This window comes from Ascidia mentula, chromosome 1 (assembly GCF_947561715.1).
Source record: "Ascidia mentula chromosome 1, kaAscMent1.1, whole genome shotgun sequence".
Lineage (NCBI taxonomy): Eukaryota > Metazoa > Chordata > Ascidiacea > Phlebobranchia > Ascidiidae > Ascidia > Ascidia mentula.
In genome coordinates this window covers 9,311,633-9,326,037 of record NC_138566.1, presented here as the reverse complement: position 1 = coordinate 9,326,037, position 14,405 = coordinate 9,311,633, and the positions used below count along the sequence as shown (strand labels likewise).

The following is a 14,405-nucleotide window of genomic DNA, read 5'->3' as shown; positions in this document are numbered from 1 at the left end:
AGCGCGTGGCATCCTCAAATTATGGCCAGTATTTTAATTTACTTCGGACCGGTTACAAATGCTTCACTGACTAGGCACCAATCCGCGGCTGGGGTTTATGAAAAAAAACATTTTCATGGTATGATTTTTATGGGCATTTACTCCTAAATTTTCATGTGCAGTTTTCTGATCTAAAACATAAACCGGATCATAAGCAAAGGTTCTTCTAATTTTTTCAGCGTTTTTCCTCTTTTGCAACCACTATAACAAAATAATTTTGAAGTCAAATCAGTTGGTTTGAAGAGTTTGGCAAAATTAATGTTAACTTTATGCACGATAGGGAACACGTTTTCAACCATCATTGCCTGCTCGCTTGGCGCCGCTGTTTTTTGTCTGCGCGACATCTGGGTGATTACGCCTTGAACTACGCCGATTTTTTAGGCGTAAGACGTTTTCGTTTATGTTAAATTAAGACAAAAGTAAACTAAAGTGGTAATCCAAAACATGTGCTCAGTGCTTAATGTGCTGGGTTGATGTCTGCACGTGTTCTTTTTTCTGCCTGTGCAGCTTGGCTTGGCCCCAAATGCCGATCAAGTTACGTCTCCTGTCACAGTCCTGCGGTGGTTGGACCTACAATGAAAAAGGAAAACAAATCTCCCATCGGTGTCAAAAGTTTTCCAGGGCAAATTGAGCTTTAAACCAAAATGAATGTGTGGTGAGTACAGAAAAAAATCCCCACAAAATATCATGTTCGTACGACCGAAAAAAAGGTCGCAAAACAATCCGACTGCTATAATCCTTTGCCCATTGGAGTTGCATCCCTCCGGCATAGTCACGAATCACAATAAATGGTTTTCGCTTTGTAGTAACTTAGATGGCTGTAATCAAAGCATTTTTGCTGTTTGAACATATAAAAATTAAATGAACGTGCTTTTATTTATATATAAATTGTGCACGAGAAATAAAATGTTATGAACCCCACTAAAAACAAAAAAATGTGTTTGCTCAGCCGAAGCGTCGTGATTATTCATGCGGTAAATCATTTGCGTTTGTGTGAAATGAAAACCAATGAATGAAGATGGTTTGATAGTAAAGCAGTGCTTCACTTGCTGTTCAGACCAAAATAATTTTTCATTACTCACTATGAACGTACAACAAAGATACATTCGCCTTTTCCCCTCCCTTTTAGGTAATGCAAGGTAAGCGTTTTACTCAATTGTAACCTTTTGGACACAACTGCACCAATGTTTTTTAAGGATTTCTCTTTCCAAGCATTCTAATAAATCTTCAAGCAATTTTCAACAAGATTGTGATAGTGTTGAACAGAAAACCAATCCAACTTTACAAACAAACCCATATTATCACAAATATGCAGAAAAAATCAACAAACTTAAACAGTGAGTAACATTTTAACCTGGTAAACAACATGAATACTGATGTTAATTGCTTTAGGACAAATTATAAGGAATTTGAAAAACGAATGAAACTGCTGAGTGAAAGAAATGATCAGGTGTTTTACATTTTGGTGCAAGAATAGCTCTTGTGACATGTGTCATGTTTCATTTTGCAGTCCGTAGCACATGTGACTGACAGTGGTGATGGTAATCAGTCTGGAGGAAATCTCGAGAAAAACTTATCAGCAGCACAACATAACAATGAAAGGGTTAGCTGATTCAATTTTTCTGATTGTTTTCTTGAATTTCTTAATATGTTACTGTTAACAGACCGGAAAAAAGAAATCATTGGACTCGATACTAAAGCTTGAGTTGATAAATGATTTGCCTCCAGAAAAGATCAGTGCTTTGTGGATCGATCATTATTCCCAAAAAGATGCAGTATGTGCTGTTATCCCAAAGGACAATTTTCACATTTTGCAAACAACTGCTCAAACTTTTCCCCTTGTAAGCATTGTGATTATTGCCAGTCTAAAGTGCTTTATAAGATATGTCCCTGTTTTGTTACATTGCAGTTTGTCTACCCGATACCCAGAAAAGATGGGTACGAAATGTTTGTTGGGCAGTTTGAGTCATCTGATTTTCACTTTACCTCCCTGTTAAACTATCAGAGACACCAGGAAAATGCTCCAGCACAACTCATATTAAACCATTACACTGAGTTGTTGGAAACCAAAGGTATTTGAAAACTATTATCTCAGCAAGTTGTTAGCTTTAGGAAGTGTTAACTGATCTGTGTGTGTGGAATTTCATCAAGATTCGAATATATTTTACAAAAAAAGCCAGTCTTATTCCTGTGTTGCCCACATAACACTATGTGTGACGTAAGACTGAAATATCGCCAATGCGTATCGGTAAAATATTGCCCCTTTGAGTGACAGACCTCCTCGTGATATACCGATGGCTACATTAGCGATGGCTACAAGACACAGTTCAAGCAAAATTAAACCAAAGCCATCATTATACTAGTTCGCTGTTGTGTTCGCAACGTTGCCATAGTTGTTATTGCTATAACGCTGCTTATACAATAATTCAGGAATCGTCTTGATGTCTGGAATGGTCACCGACGAGCACCTATCTGTCACAGACGCACAATTGCTCACATATCTCGTCCAATACTTCCACACTGAACACCCCACTCTACTCCGCGATTTCAACCGTTCACCCAACAATTTCGATTTTCAAAGCATTATTACGGCCATGGATTCGGGTCTTGCGGCGAGAGCGAGCGTTACCGCGCAAAGCTAGTATCGCCGTTTCGTAGTGTTCCTATTTATCTGTTTGCTTTAGCGGTCAATAAACTTTTTTGCCAAACTGATCTTCTGTTTCCTCTGAAAAAGAATATTAGCATGGTTTTGTTATAACTGGGCTTTGTTGTATATGTCGGTAGTTTCATTATGACTTAAGATGTAACACTATACCTGCTGTGTGGATGTTTGCAAACGTATAGAGCGGCAAAATATGTTTTTTTCTAATTTCAAAATACTCGAATTCCAGTTAGACTTGCTGCCGAATGTTCATGCAATGTGGATCCTGTACAGGTCCGAGAGGAAACGTGTTTAACAGCCTTACGCCATAGAGAGATTTCGCTGAAAACAAATTAACAGCAGTTTTAGGATATTGCAAGGAAGTCAATCGGGACGGAACCTGTTGCGTAATGGGGTAAATTCCTTGTACGTAATTTGCCAGCAATTGTCTCAGCTTCCATTCTCCCATTGCACAGCGGAAATAATAGCGTAGCACTTGAATTTTATTCAAATGTAAGAATATGCCAGTGTAAAGCAAAACATTGTCCTTGATTCCTATTTGCATTGAAGAGTCGATGCTAGCTGTTGCGTTACTTGAACGCACAATTCTTTTCTGCAATTGTAACATCCTCGAAACAAATAAACAATGCCATAATTGACTATCGACACAGTGTACTGGGAGATATGATAGAAACTTTTTAAACTAAATTAGTGTACGTATGTTGTACAAGGAAGAAAATTTACACATGACTTTCTGTTGTTAAATATTATACAAGGCCAGTTGTAAAAACCCGAAGAAAAAGCCCTTCGATATTTACCGCTACCTAGCGGCAACAAATATTTAGTGCATGAGTTAATATTTGTGTTTGTGCTACAACGTGAGCAAAGACTTATAACAACACCACTTTTCAATTAACTATTTTAAAACACGATAAAATGCATTTAATGGCAAATGCAAAGTATGTTATCGCTCTTCCAGGGCACACTGGGAGCCGCTTAAAGCCCTCGTGCGACAGTGAAAGAGGATTAGGGTTTATTATTGCCATTTTGTTGACTCGGACATCCGTGTCATGTGGACAATAAACAGATAACTTGCTTGTTATTCAATCTCGCGCCTGGGAATCGGATTACCAGACGTTTTCGCTTGTAAGCAAACACAACGGATTATGACCAACAAGACCAGGGCTGCTTCAATTTGCGTGCATTGATGGCCATGACACAAGTCGAATTTTCCTTTGCCACTGTCGAATCGCGACCTTGTCGAGCAACAGCAAGACGACAGTGGGCTAATCTGTTGCACAAACATGTTGTCCCAAAGCAAGATCCCCGCTGATTAGTGACGCATGTTCCTTCCAGCACCAGGGTTCTGATTCTGATTAATTGGCGATGATGTGGGCCCTTGCAAAAAAGTCGTATTTTATGCAAAGAAAACTCGGGTTACCGTGTCATAGCCTTCTCCCGAGCAAGTCAGGCCATCTCCTGTATTGCCGCAACGAAGGGAGCTGATCCCTCGAGCCAAGAGCCGCAAGCCACTTCTCAGTAATTGCACGCGCCGCAAAAACGGTCTTACGACCTTTCGGCACTGGAAAATAGATGGTGGGGGTGCAAAGGGGAATTACCTGTCTCCTCTATGTGCCACCAGAGTGTGACAAACCTTAGCTTGAGTCATTTGCAGCAGTGCGGCAAGCTTGGTCCTAATAGCCCGACTTCTATTACGCCTCCTTCCTCCAGGTTGGCCCAGGGCTTTGTGCACATCATACATAATGGCTGGAGCGGAGTCCTGAGGAGGAAACACCATCTCCCCTTCGGCATCTGAGGCAATCAATTCTGATTTGTTGAAATCTTTTGGCGTTCGAACCATGTTTTGGGCAAAAAAGACAAAAACGCGACGTAAGTTTTGGCGTAAACTGGCTGTTAAGTCGGCGCAGCGGCTAGCGACACCGAACAAACGAATTCCATCTCCAGCTGTGTGCAAACACACGGTCGAAACTGTTGAATTGGCCTTTCGCAACTTGCATTTGTGTAATGTTTGATTGCTGCGTGTAAATGTAGTGGAATGCAAAAAAAAATTATTTACCGCCCAAAAATATCAACATTTCGCAGAACAAAGAAATAGAATAATAAAGATTATGTTTTTTGTTATTGCACTTGCCTCAAAAAATATTTCAACAAAAATGCCCTAGGCATTGTTTAAACAGCATTATTTTTTTGCCTCTGTCGTTAAAAAGAATAAGTTACTGCTTCCATGCGTTTGTATTTGACAAATAAATCACCTGAAGACAATTTTGCACATAATTTAAATATAAACTCCGAAATTACTTTTCTTCAATCCGTGATTATTGCAAACAAAAATGCACAAATGGCGTAATTTTCTTTCGTGGTTGTGTCGAAATCGTAGAGCGCGTGGCAAAAGGAATTTCGCAAGCGTTTCTTCGAAGCGCCAAGGAATGGCCAGCACCCGACGAAGAGCGCCTTATTTTTTTGTCAAAGCTTTTTTCGCTGCGGGCGCGATGCGATGAGACCCAAGGAGTGATTCGACAATCATTGCGCGCATGCTCTTCTGGAAGACGCTGCCTTGTCTTCTTCGGGACCTGATAATCAACGCACGGCACGCATTTGCAGCATGGAGAATTTAAACAGCGGTGAAGGCCGAGCCTTGTACAAGGTGAGTGTTTTTAACTACTGCAGCCTATATTTTTTTTTATGGTTTATAAACCGTAACTCGTTAAAATGTAAATGGTTGACCAGAATAACGTTACACAATACCAACTCAGGGCTTTTACTATTATTAAGAGTGTTGTTGAGCATTAGTTTTATTACTGGTGGAATAAATTGTCAAATAATCACTTTGTACATTGACCTTGTTTTCGGAACGGCGATAAACCAGTGCGCTTTGCCCTCAGGAAAGAAATTATTACTTTTGTGTTCGTAAAACAAATCTGTAGCAGCACTCTCACTGGTTGAACTAAAACTCGGAAATGTACGTTATTGTTAAAGCGGCCCCCGCTTTGCAAATGAAATCGAGCGTGTCATCGTACTTTATCGGCGATTTCAAGCAAATTAACTCGATCGCGACACGTGCGCGTTGGCCTCGCCAACCACCATCAAACGGCGCTAATTGGTCGGAAAAGTTTGTTTGGCATTGAGAAGACACCTGAGGTCAGGAGGCGCGCCAGCCACAGAGGCGATAATTGCTTGCGATAATAACTACCGATGACTTTCTATGGTGACAGCGCCGGGTAAGAATCGGCGCCAGGGAGCAATTCGATCGGGCGCTTACTTTCAAGAGGAGGTGGCGTTTCAAAATAACGTTGAACTATGTTCGCAAGCGATAAATTTCATTGTCACTGCGACAACAGAGCAGATGCACGCATTCCCTCCCCCGGGTTGTCGCAATCAAGTCAACACCTGTTGGTTCCACTCTGTCTTAAACCGTGTTTGTTTGAGACATTCACGCTTTGACACTTCGTAAATTATTTGCCGCCGGTAATTAAGCGAAGGCTTAGTCGAATATTTAAGTAAAGACGAAAATAAACTGTAAATCTTATCACCGCTGGAAAATCAGACCCGAGATGGCCATAAATGAACAGCTTTTCGAAGAAAATACAGGGGAATTTGTTGAGCATGTTTCAACACGTACAAATCGTCGCGGCCTCTTTTGTCAATCTCAATTCCAACAAAAACGAAAGCTTTAAACGGTGACGGAATCGTTTTGGAGGGTGGCGAAATGATTTAATGATGTGAACAGGCGTTTCCGTGTCTCCCACCGGGTTAATGATTGTCGGATGTTTGCAAGATTAGCGCTGCGTGTTTGTGAAGATTACAATAAAAACCTGGCGGCGCGGGGGAGGGTAATATCTGTGGTCGATGAACCGCCGTAAAAATTGACAGAGCTGTTCGCTCGCTCTCACCCTGTATCCATGCATGTTGCTGCATGCGCAAATATTTGTCCGACAAGCGACTGGGCCTCCCATCTCGAACCCGATTTTCGATGAGCCAGACAAAGCGCGAAGGTCAATGTTGGGAGTTTACGCGTTAGGCAATATTTAATCCTGCACGGTGATACGTGCGTGACAGAAGAAACCCTATCCGCTCGTTAAAGATCCGGTAACGACGCGTCTTTGCGCTTGTACAGCTGACTGACACCCCAGGACCCACCCAAGTTGTGGCCGAGCCCGGTAGTGCAGAGTGGAAGAATTACTTCAGAACTTCGCGGCGTTTCGCCCCGTACGCCAAAAGCCCGACAGAGTGGACTGACATGCAAATGGTAAGACAAAATAATTGGTATTTGATATAGTTTAGTCCTAACTTGTGCGGTGTTAACGTCCTCATTTTGTGTGTTTCTGTACAGAATCGAAACCTATTCCTTGAAAGACTTTCGCCCGTGGAGAGGGAACTACGTGACGAAGAGTCAGCACACAAAACGGCGGAAGGTGAATTTATGTTTTTATGAAACGTATTTTAGGGGTGCGACATTTTTATGGCAAGGTGATTTAATTTATATTTAGAGCTGCTTGTTTTTTGTCTTGTCCGTGAGACTATAAATAAACAAGCCATGAGCTGAGAACAACCTGATAGCTTGTTAACTATTAACTTGGCGTCGTTTGCCTATTCTTGTATGACTTTTCATGTTATGGACATGAATATTTTTTTCTCATTATCGTGCGACATGTATGAAGTGTTGATCTGTATTATGAGTGTTAGTAACAGCATTTGTTCAACAATAAATCCCGAAATGTTTCGAGTCACTATCGTTATATGTTAAAACATTGACCATCTGTATGCAGCTTACAAAATTCACTATCACTTTAACTCACCTTGAATTTGACACGGTAATAAAACCACTTGCATTTTGTTTTACAGAGAACGAGAAGCAACCGTGTGCTCGGGGTTTGCGCGAAATGTCGCCCAACTTCGCCCCACGTGCGGCCTCTCAATGCTCCCGCAGTACTTACGACGGACACGGCGGATCCTCTTTTCGAAACTACAACGAACGGCGAATGCGGGGAAAGAAGTAAGATTTGTTTATTTACATATTGCTAACTAAATTCCACGTTATAATGCGAACGACGTAGTGCATGCCGCAGTTCAATTTGAAATTTCAAAGTTAAAAGACGCAAAAAAGAAATTTCTCCTGTGAAAGGGATAAGTGGTTGCAACAAGCACACAGCTTGTATCATGCTAAGTGTTAAGCGCACGCCCGCTGTGTAATAAATTAATAACTTTTACATGTGGTTTTCAAATCAGGAGAATATGTTGTTTACCCCGTTATCACCGTAAAATTGTTGGATAACCGTCAAATAAAACGAACAGTACAAAAGCAAACTTAAAACTAGATTCTACTATTGAAAACGAGCAACCTGTTACGTTCGTTTTTAGTGCTTTAATTGTACAGTGTTTTGATAACGTTTGTTTTAATGTAACTATATGTGACCAAAATTGACTGAAGCTTCTTTATCACATTTCATGCAGGATCATGTATTTATTATGCGTTTGTTTGTAGATTTAACTGCGAGAACTGCGCCCGCACTTTCATCGATGCAAGTGGTTTGCAGCGCCACATAAAACAACACCACGTCGGCGCTCGTGCGCACCCCTGTGGAGAATGTGGCAAAGCTTTTGGTACCGCTAGTGGGCTAAAGCAACATCGCCACATTCACAGTAGCGTAAAACCGTTCACCTGTGCAGTTTGTCACAAAGCGTACACCCAGGTAAGGGAATCCTAAGTTTTGAAACACCAAATATCAAACAAACGCTTGTTTAACACTATATATACATTACAGGAACGAGTTTTGAAACACTAGTTTATTTTTGTTACAGTACAGCAACTTATGCCGTCACAAACGAATGCATTCGGATTGTCGTGCACAAATCAAGTGCCGAAACTGCCGTCAACTATTTCCCAATGCAAATTCTCTTAATAAGCACCGACGATTTTGTTCAGTGCACAACCGCAGCAGTTTCGCAAGCAAGTAAGTTGATGTTAATCATTAACAAACACTTCCCGTACCTGATTTACATGACTTAATACAAATGAAAGTGTTTTTTTGAAATCATAGAGTTGGTTAAAAATTGTAACATCGCACTATATTCGGCAAGTTTCCTGTAACTCTCTTAAAAAACGCGTGACCGTAAAATTATGCTGAATTTTGCGTTCTGTTTTAGTTTAGTTCATCACCGACCGAGTGGTTTGGTATTTTCCGGCTTTCGAGACCAAGTTCGTGAGAGAATGTGGAGTGAAGGTAAGAAAACAAACACCAGATAAATGAATAATCTTAAGCGCTTTTACATCATTTTTTTATTATAATGTCGTAATTCACCACTCACCGATATTGCGTTTTCCAGGATCAGCCAAGCTTTCAAACGTCGTCCAATCTTCAGCTAGTCATGTAGCACCGCATGCTCAAACGACCCCCGCAATCACATCTGCCAAAGTACCGCAACCTGCATCCATCGTCCCGCTGATCCCGTGTTTCCCAAACACCAAGCTCCCTCAGATTCCTTTCCAGACCCAGGATCGTTTTTGGAGCCGAGACCAAAAAAGTTACAACCCATCTTCAAAATCGTTTGATGCACAAGTCCAATGCACCAACCCCGGTGCCGAGTCCTTCCTTGCTTCGTTCGACAACACGGCGGCAATCATCAGCACAGATAGTCGACGTTTCCGCAGCGCTACATCTTGCGCCAGTTACACGCTCAACTCTGTAAGCCACGCAAGTGTACAGGTCGACCTTGGTGGTGAGAAGCACAGCCTCGATTTGCGACAAACGGCGGTGAACCCCGGGTTTTTGTTAAGCAACGACGACAAATCTCAGCAATCTCGCGAGCGTATCTGGAACCCGCTGTTGGCGCCTTCTGCGAGCCAGGAAAAACGAAATATGTTGTACAGCCGCAATACTGCCGCTGAAGCCGTTGCTGCCGCCATCTTGTATCGGAGTACGTTGGAAAAGCGAGCGCTTTCGCAGACTGTGGCAAACTATTCCGCAAACAGTCCATTTGCACACAGCGATAAACTTCTACCTACTCTTGAGTCTGAATCCAACATTTGCCAACCGTTGGACCTTTCACTTCCTAAGAAACCTGACGCTAATAAGGTTGCCCCAATCACAGGCAGTCGCTCATGGAAAAATCCCTTGAACTTTTACTATCAGTATGGTAAACGCTACGGTTCCAACTCCATTTTGGCGAATCAGCGAGCCAAACATCTTTCCACCCACAACAGCAACATTTCCAAACTGGCGGCCTTGCCGTGGTACTTACGACAGACATACGACAATTTCTATCCGACGTTGAAGCCACGAATGCCAGCATTCAACAATATTCTCGCCCACCAGCCTTCCTCATTCCGTATTCCCAACCCCATTTTTGATTACATGGCTGCCAGAAACAGCGGTATCTCTTCAATGAAGGAAGCTTCGCCCAGCAAAGAACGTTACACATGCAAGTTCTGCCATAAAGTTTTTCCTCGTAGTGCTAACCTGACGCGTCACGAAAGAACGCACACCGGGGAGCAACCTTACACATGCAAGTTTTGCGAAAGGAGCTTTTCAATTTCCTCTAACCTTCAACGCCACATTCGCAATATTCACAAAAAGGTGCGGATTATTTTTGATTGCTTTGTACAATTGCATCAGATTTTTTAGCATTTTAACCGCTTGTTGCTTCAATTGCAGGAGCGTCCATATCCCTGTCACTTGTGCGGTCGTGCGTTCGGTCAACAAACCAACTTAGACCGGCATTTGCGGAATCACGAAAAGTACAACAGGTATGAAAAACCATCAGTGCAAACCAAAATGCAAAAATAACATTTCTTGAGTTTTATTAATGCTTAGTACTGCTGAGATTAAATGTTCTCCAAGAAAATCAGTAATACATGAAAATAACTGGCATATTTTTTTCTACAGTGTAAACGATGGCCACATTCATTTCCAAAGCGGAAAACCGCAAACGCGAGCGACCGATGAAGACAACCATGTAGCAACTTCGACAATGGTTCAATCACACCTGAATTCTATGCAAGCTGTGGACTTCCTTCGTCGCATGTCAAACTCGTCCATGGAATCAAGTTTCAGCAGCACGTCCGGTCACTCACAAAACAGCAGCTTTAATGAATCGGGGCTCCAAGATGAGCGTATGAGCAGCGGTGAATCCGAGCTGGATTCATACTACGTGTCGTCGGCCAATCCCAGTCCCATCAACAGCTCGGACGACTGCAAGATGAGAATTGTTGGCGTTAACGCGTCCGGCCAGACTGCAGCCATTCAAGGCTGATTCCAGAACATTTTTGTGGCCTTATTTTCTGTGCAAATGGTGCTGTCGTTTTTTTGTGTTTGTACAGACGTTATTGGTGTTTCATACTTTTCGGGAATGTTCCAACGCGTTGGCTTTTTTAGGTTAAAAACTTAAGCGTTCCGCAGCGAATTTCGGCTTGTAAATACTCGTGTGCGTGAATACACTATGAGTGACATGAACGCCAATCTTCTCTGTGTGTCAGTTGCAGATTTTCTTGCAGAAATTATGTAAATTCCACGCAGTTTTAGTTGAACACACAATATTAAAGCAGTACCATTCAACCGCTGATCGGTATTTAGGTAATAGTTCGTAAAAAGTATTATATTATTAATTTACCACGTACTTATTACATTTAAGGCAGAATCCACGGTGCCAGCGCAATGACTGTTTTCCTCCATCACGTTTTTCCCAAACACCAAACTCTTCCACATTCCTTCCTGGGTTTCTTCACGACCAAAAACTCGCAACAATAGGTAAAACCTGGGACGTGGCCATCAAAGGCCTGCAACTTTAAAAGTACAAAATACGTTATTGCAGTGCTGAAGCTTACAAAAGATGTCGCTCGAAGTTGACTACGATGTAGCAACATTCTTTGGGGGCAATCAGGAACTCATGATTCAAGAGAAAAACAAATATTGCAGGAATAAGGGATGCCAAATCGTTTGTTTATGGCGTTGTTTGTTGATTTCAAAAACAAGCAACAAACCTAGAGGATCGTGGTAAATCTATGGCGTATTGCAAGTTGAAAAAACTATTAGTTGTGCAGGTTGTGCGACTTCCATTGAAAACAACAGTAAATTTGGTCGAGGTAGGTCTCGTCGCGTTGCAGTGGAACGTCGTTTTGGGTCAGTGCACATAGGCTATGCCTGAGACAACTGTTTTTTTGCAGCGGAAAATTACACACGCGTGAAATATGTCTGGTTTCCTTGCACAGTTTGTGGATTGATAGAGAACCTGCGAAAAGTAGTGAAACGTTTTGCAAACGAAAATAAAGTTATCGAGTAGCAATTTGGCAGATAACGCACAGTGGATGAGGGAAACATTAATTTTACGATTTTTTATGATTAGATATAATCTAATTTCCTGGACAATAATTCAACATATATTAAATTGTTGTGTATTTGATTTGAAACCTTGAATTACTACAGGACATTTTAGTGTGCCATTTTACTTTGGGCGTTTGAATTTAAATTATAAATAAAAAAAATGAGTTTCTTTTTCAATTTTAGTCCTCAAATATACAGAATGGGGTCGTTATTTTGTATTGTCTTACAGGCTTCAGCATCCAACAGTATATTGAAGCCAATCAATGCCAATTTAGTCGGAGAGAGATACAAAAGATCACTCTCTGGTTAAAGTTTGAACTATAGAGTCACAACTAGTCTGGAAAAAATGGATTTGATTCAGCTTGGCTGCAATGCCAGTAGACAAAGTTTACCATCAAATATTGAAGTTTATGAATATTGTAACTTACGTCTTGAACTCAAAATGTACCCTAAAATTATCTTACTGTTTGTAGATTATTTAGTGAGTGGAGTTTCTCGCTGGAAACTATGGTGTTAAAAAGTTCGTTTCCAGATGTTGAGATTCCCCAAGTTCCCACCGCTCAATACGCCTTGCAAAAGATGGAACACTTCGGCAACTCTGTGGCTTTGGTGGATCCTTACCATGATCAATCGTGGACATTCAGCCAACTCCGCCAACAGTCAATTGAGTTTGCACTTAAACTACGTTCCATTGGCGTGAAGAAGGGTGATATCGTTGGCTTGGTGGTTGGCTTTCATCCAAAATGCTTTCCGCTAGTGCTTGGGATTATTTTGTGTAAGGCAACGCTGGCTACAGGATATGTTAACGCTCTGTCTGAAGATATTGCCAAACAAATGAAACAGGTAAAAGCAAAATTTTGTATTTGCGAAAACAAAGAATTGGCGCAGGAGTTAAAAGCAGGACTTGAACTCCTTGAAAGTTTTCATATAAATGCTTTCAAATCCATTGATGAATACATGGACGAAACTGTGCTAAAAGAAATATTGTCACCGAATGGTGTTGATATTTATGAGGATCCATTAGTAATCTCTTTCACGAGCGGTTCAACTGGAAAACCAAAAGCCCTGGTTTTTACGAATATCAGTTTTATGTTCCCCATCGCAGCTTTTGAAGTCCTTCGAACGCTGCAACCCGGTGAATGTTTGGTAACCGTTTTCAATGAATTGCGCATCTTTGAATTGTGGAGCCTTTTCTTCTACCTTGTTTTGGGAGTGAAGCATATTGTCGCAGCAAATCTTCCACCAGACTTGTTCAGCCGTTGTGTAAAAAAGTATAGCGTAATTGGCCTTTTAAGTGACCCTGTGACGTTTACCAACATAACAAATGAAGCTGTTTTGGAAAAAAATAACCCTTTACGGTTTCTCAGAGCTATTGGAGTTCCAACGACAAAAGAATTAATGCGTAAGGCTATGGACAAGTTCAATGCGGTGGTAACCATGGAATATGGCAGTTCAGAGGTGGGGTTGGTTGCGAATTCCTTAACTAAACAAATTTCACTCGAAAGCGTTGGAATGCTTTTCCCCAATGTTCAACTAAAGGTAATTGACGTTGAGGATGGTGCAGAACTCGGTCCAGGCAAACAAGGAGAATTTTATGTAAAAAGTCCAGGTGTTTTTAAAGGATATTTAAACAACAAGGAAGCGATTGATGCAGTGTTGGACGAATGTGGTTGGTTTCGAACCGCAGACTTGGGATATTATGACGAGGAAGGAATGGTGTACATTATCGACAGGGTTCAGAATATAATTAAATCTAGTGGAAACAAGGCGGTTTTTCCAACCCAGCTTGAAGCAGTGCTTTTGTCTCATCCAGATGTATTTGAAGCGGTGGTTGTTCGTACGACTCATCCAGTTTACCACGAGGCGGCGAAAGCCTTTGTTGTAAAAAATGTTGAAAGTCTAACAAAGGAAGATTTGCTTACATTTTATAACTCGAAAGTGGAAGAGCATCAGCAACTCTTCGGAGGGTAGGAGTTTGTTGATCACATTCCAAAAACCGGTTCCGGAAAACCAAAGAAAAAAGCATTCGAGTCGCTTTAACATCATTTGCATTTTTCTCACACGAAATTTAACAAACTAATTGATGATTATCGTTGGCACCACTAACTGCGCTTGTTTTGTATAAAGTTCATGTAGTTTTGTACAATTTTGTTAAATGTAGTTGGGTACAAGAATTGTATAACTTACGCTTGAAAACTTTCTGTCGCAAATTTCGACTGGTAAATGCTCGTGTGTATAAAAACATTATATGTAACAAGGCGATAATCTTCCGTGTGTCGGTTGTTCGGGCAGATGAACGATTTTAACAAGCTTATGTGATATCATCTTTCTTGTGGAATTTAATTTTTTGAGCTGTTTTTAAGTGAGTCAGGAATACGGTTGTGTAA

The 14,405-nt window shown here is 41.2% G+C and overlaps 3 protein-coding genes across 3 annotated transcripts; all 3 read left to right on the top strand.

The window, feature by feature from the left end:
• Positions 1–1,038: 1,038 nt before the first annotated feature.
• Positions 1,039–2,738, top strand: LOC145889892 (ATP synthase mitochondrial F1 complex assembly factor 1-like). The gene is made up of 7 exons (XM_082980945.1): positions 1,039–1,178; positions 1,236–1,376; positions 1,432–1,489; positions 1,550–1,642; positions 1,704–1,880; positions 1,949–2,111; positions 2,470–2,738. The coding sequence occupies exons 1-7, from the start codon at positions 1,048–1,050 to the stop codon at positions 2,679–2,681; spliced, it is 975 nt and encodes a 324-aa protein (XP_082837071.1). The 5' UTR covers positions 1,039–1,047; the 3' UTR covers positions 2,682–2,738.
• Positions 2,739–5,303: 2,565 nt separating this feature from the next.
• Positions 5,304–10,951, top strand: LOC145908491 (uncharacterized). Its single transcript, XM_082995828.1, has 10 exons — positions 5,304–5,345; positions 6,816–6,947; positions 7,032–7,113; positions 7,544–7,694; positions 8,184–8,391; positions 8,501–8,652; positions 8,846–8,922; positions 9,026–10,275; positions 10,354–10,445; positions 10,585–10,951. Exons 1-10 carry the CDS (start codon positions 5,304–5,306, stop codon positions 10,949–10,951), a joined length of 2,553 nt encoding a protein of 850 aa, XP_082851954.1.
• A 186-nt stretch (positions 10,952–11,137) lies between these two features.
• LOC145908396 (putative 4-coumarate--CoA ligase 1) lies at positions 11,138–13,989 on the top strand. Its single transcript, XM_082995709.1, has 5 exons — positions 11,138–11,199; positions 11,330–11,445; positions 12,248–12,329; positions 12,492–12,861; positions 12,907–13,989. Exons 1-5 carry the CDS (start codon positions 11,138–11,140, stop codon positions 13,987–13,989), a joined length of 1,713 nt encoding a protein of 570 aa, XP_082851835.1.
• The last annotated feature ends 416 nt before the right edge of the window (positions 13,990–14,405 follow it).

Excerpts from the sequence above, each read along its gene's own strand:
- LOC145889892 (XM_082980945.1), top strand. The coding sequence starts at position 1,048 with ATGAATGAAGATGGTTTGATAGTAAAGCAGTGCTTCACTTGCTGTTCA. Across the intron at positions 1,377-1,431 it reads AAAATCAACAAACTTAAACA|GACAAATTATAAGGAATTTG; the intron begins GTGAGTAACATT and ends TAATTGCTTTAG. Across the intron at positions 1,881-1,948 it reads CTGCTCAAACTTTTCCCCTT|TTTGTCTACCCGATACCCAG; the intron begins GTAAGCATTGTG and ends GTTACATTGCAG.
- LOC145908491 (XM_082995828.1), top strand. The coding sequence starts at position 5,304 with ATGGAGAATTTAAACAGCGGTGAAGGCCGAGCCTTGTACAAG. Across the intron at positions 6,948-7,031 it reads AGTGGACTGACATGCAAATG|AATCGAAACCTATTCCTTGA; the intron begins GTAAGACAAAAT and ends GTTTCTGTACAG. Across the intron at positions 8,392-8,500 it reads GTCACAAAGCGTACACCCAG|TACAGCAACTTATGCCGTCA; the intron begins GTAAGGGAATCC and ends TTTTTGTTACAG.
- LOC145908396 (XM_082995709.1), top strand. The coding sequence starts at position 11,138 with ATGAGTGACATGAACGCCAATCTTCTCTGTGTGTCAGTTGCAGATTTT. Across the intron at positions 11,446-12,247 it reads CCAAAAACTCGCAACAATAG|GCTTCAGCATCCAACAGTAT; the intron begins GTAAAACCTGGG and ends ATTGTCTTACAG. Across the intron at positions 12,330-12,491 it reads AAGATCACTCTCTGGTTAAA|ATTATTTAGTGAGTGGAGTT; the intron begins GTTTGAACTATA and ends TACTGTTTGTAG.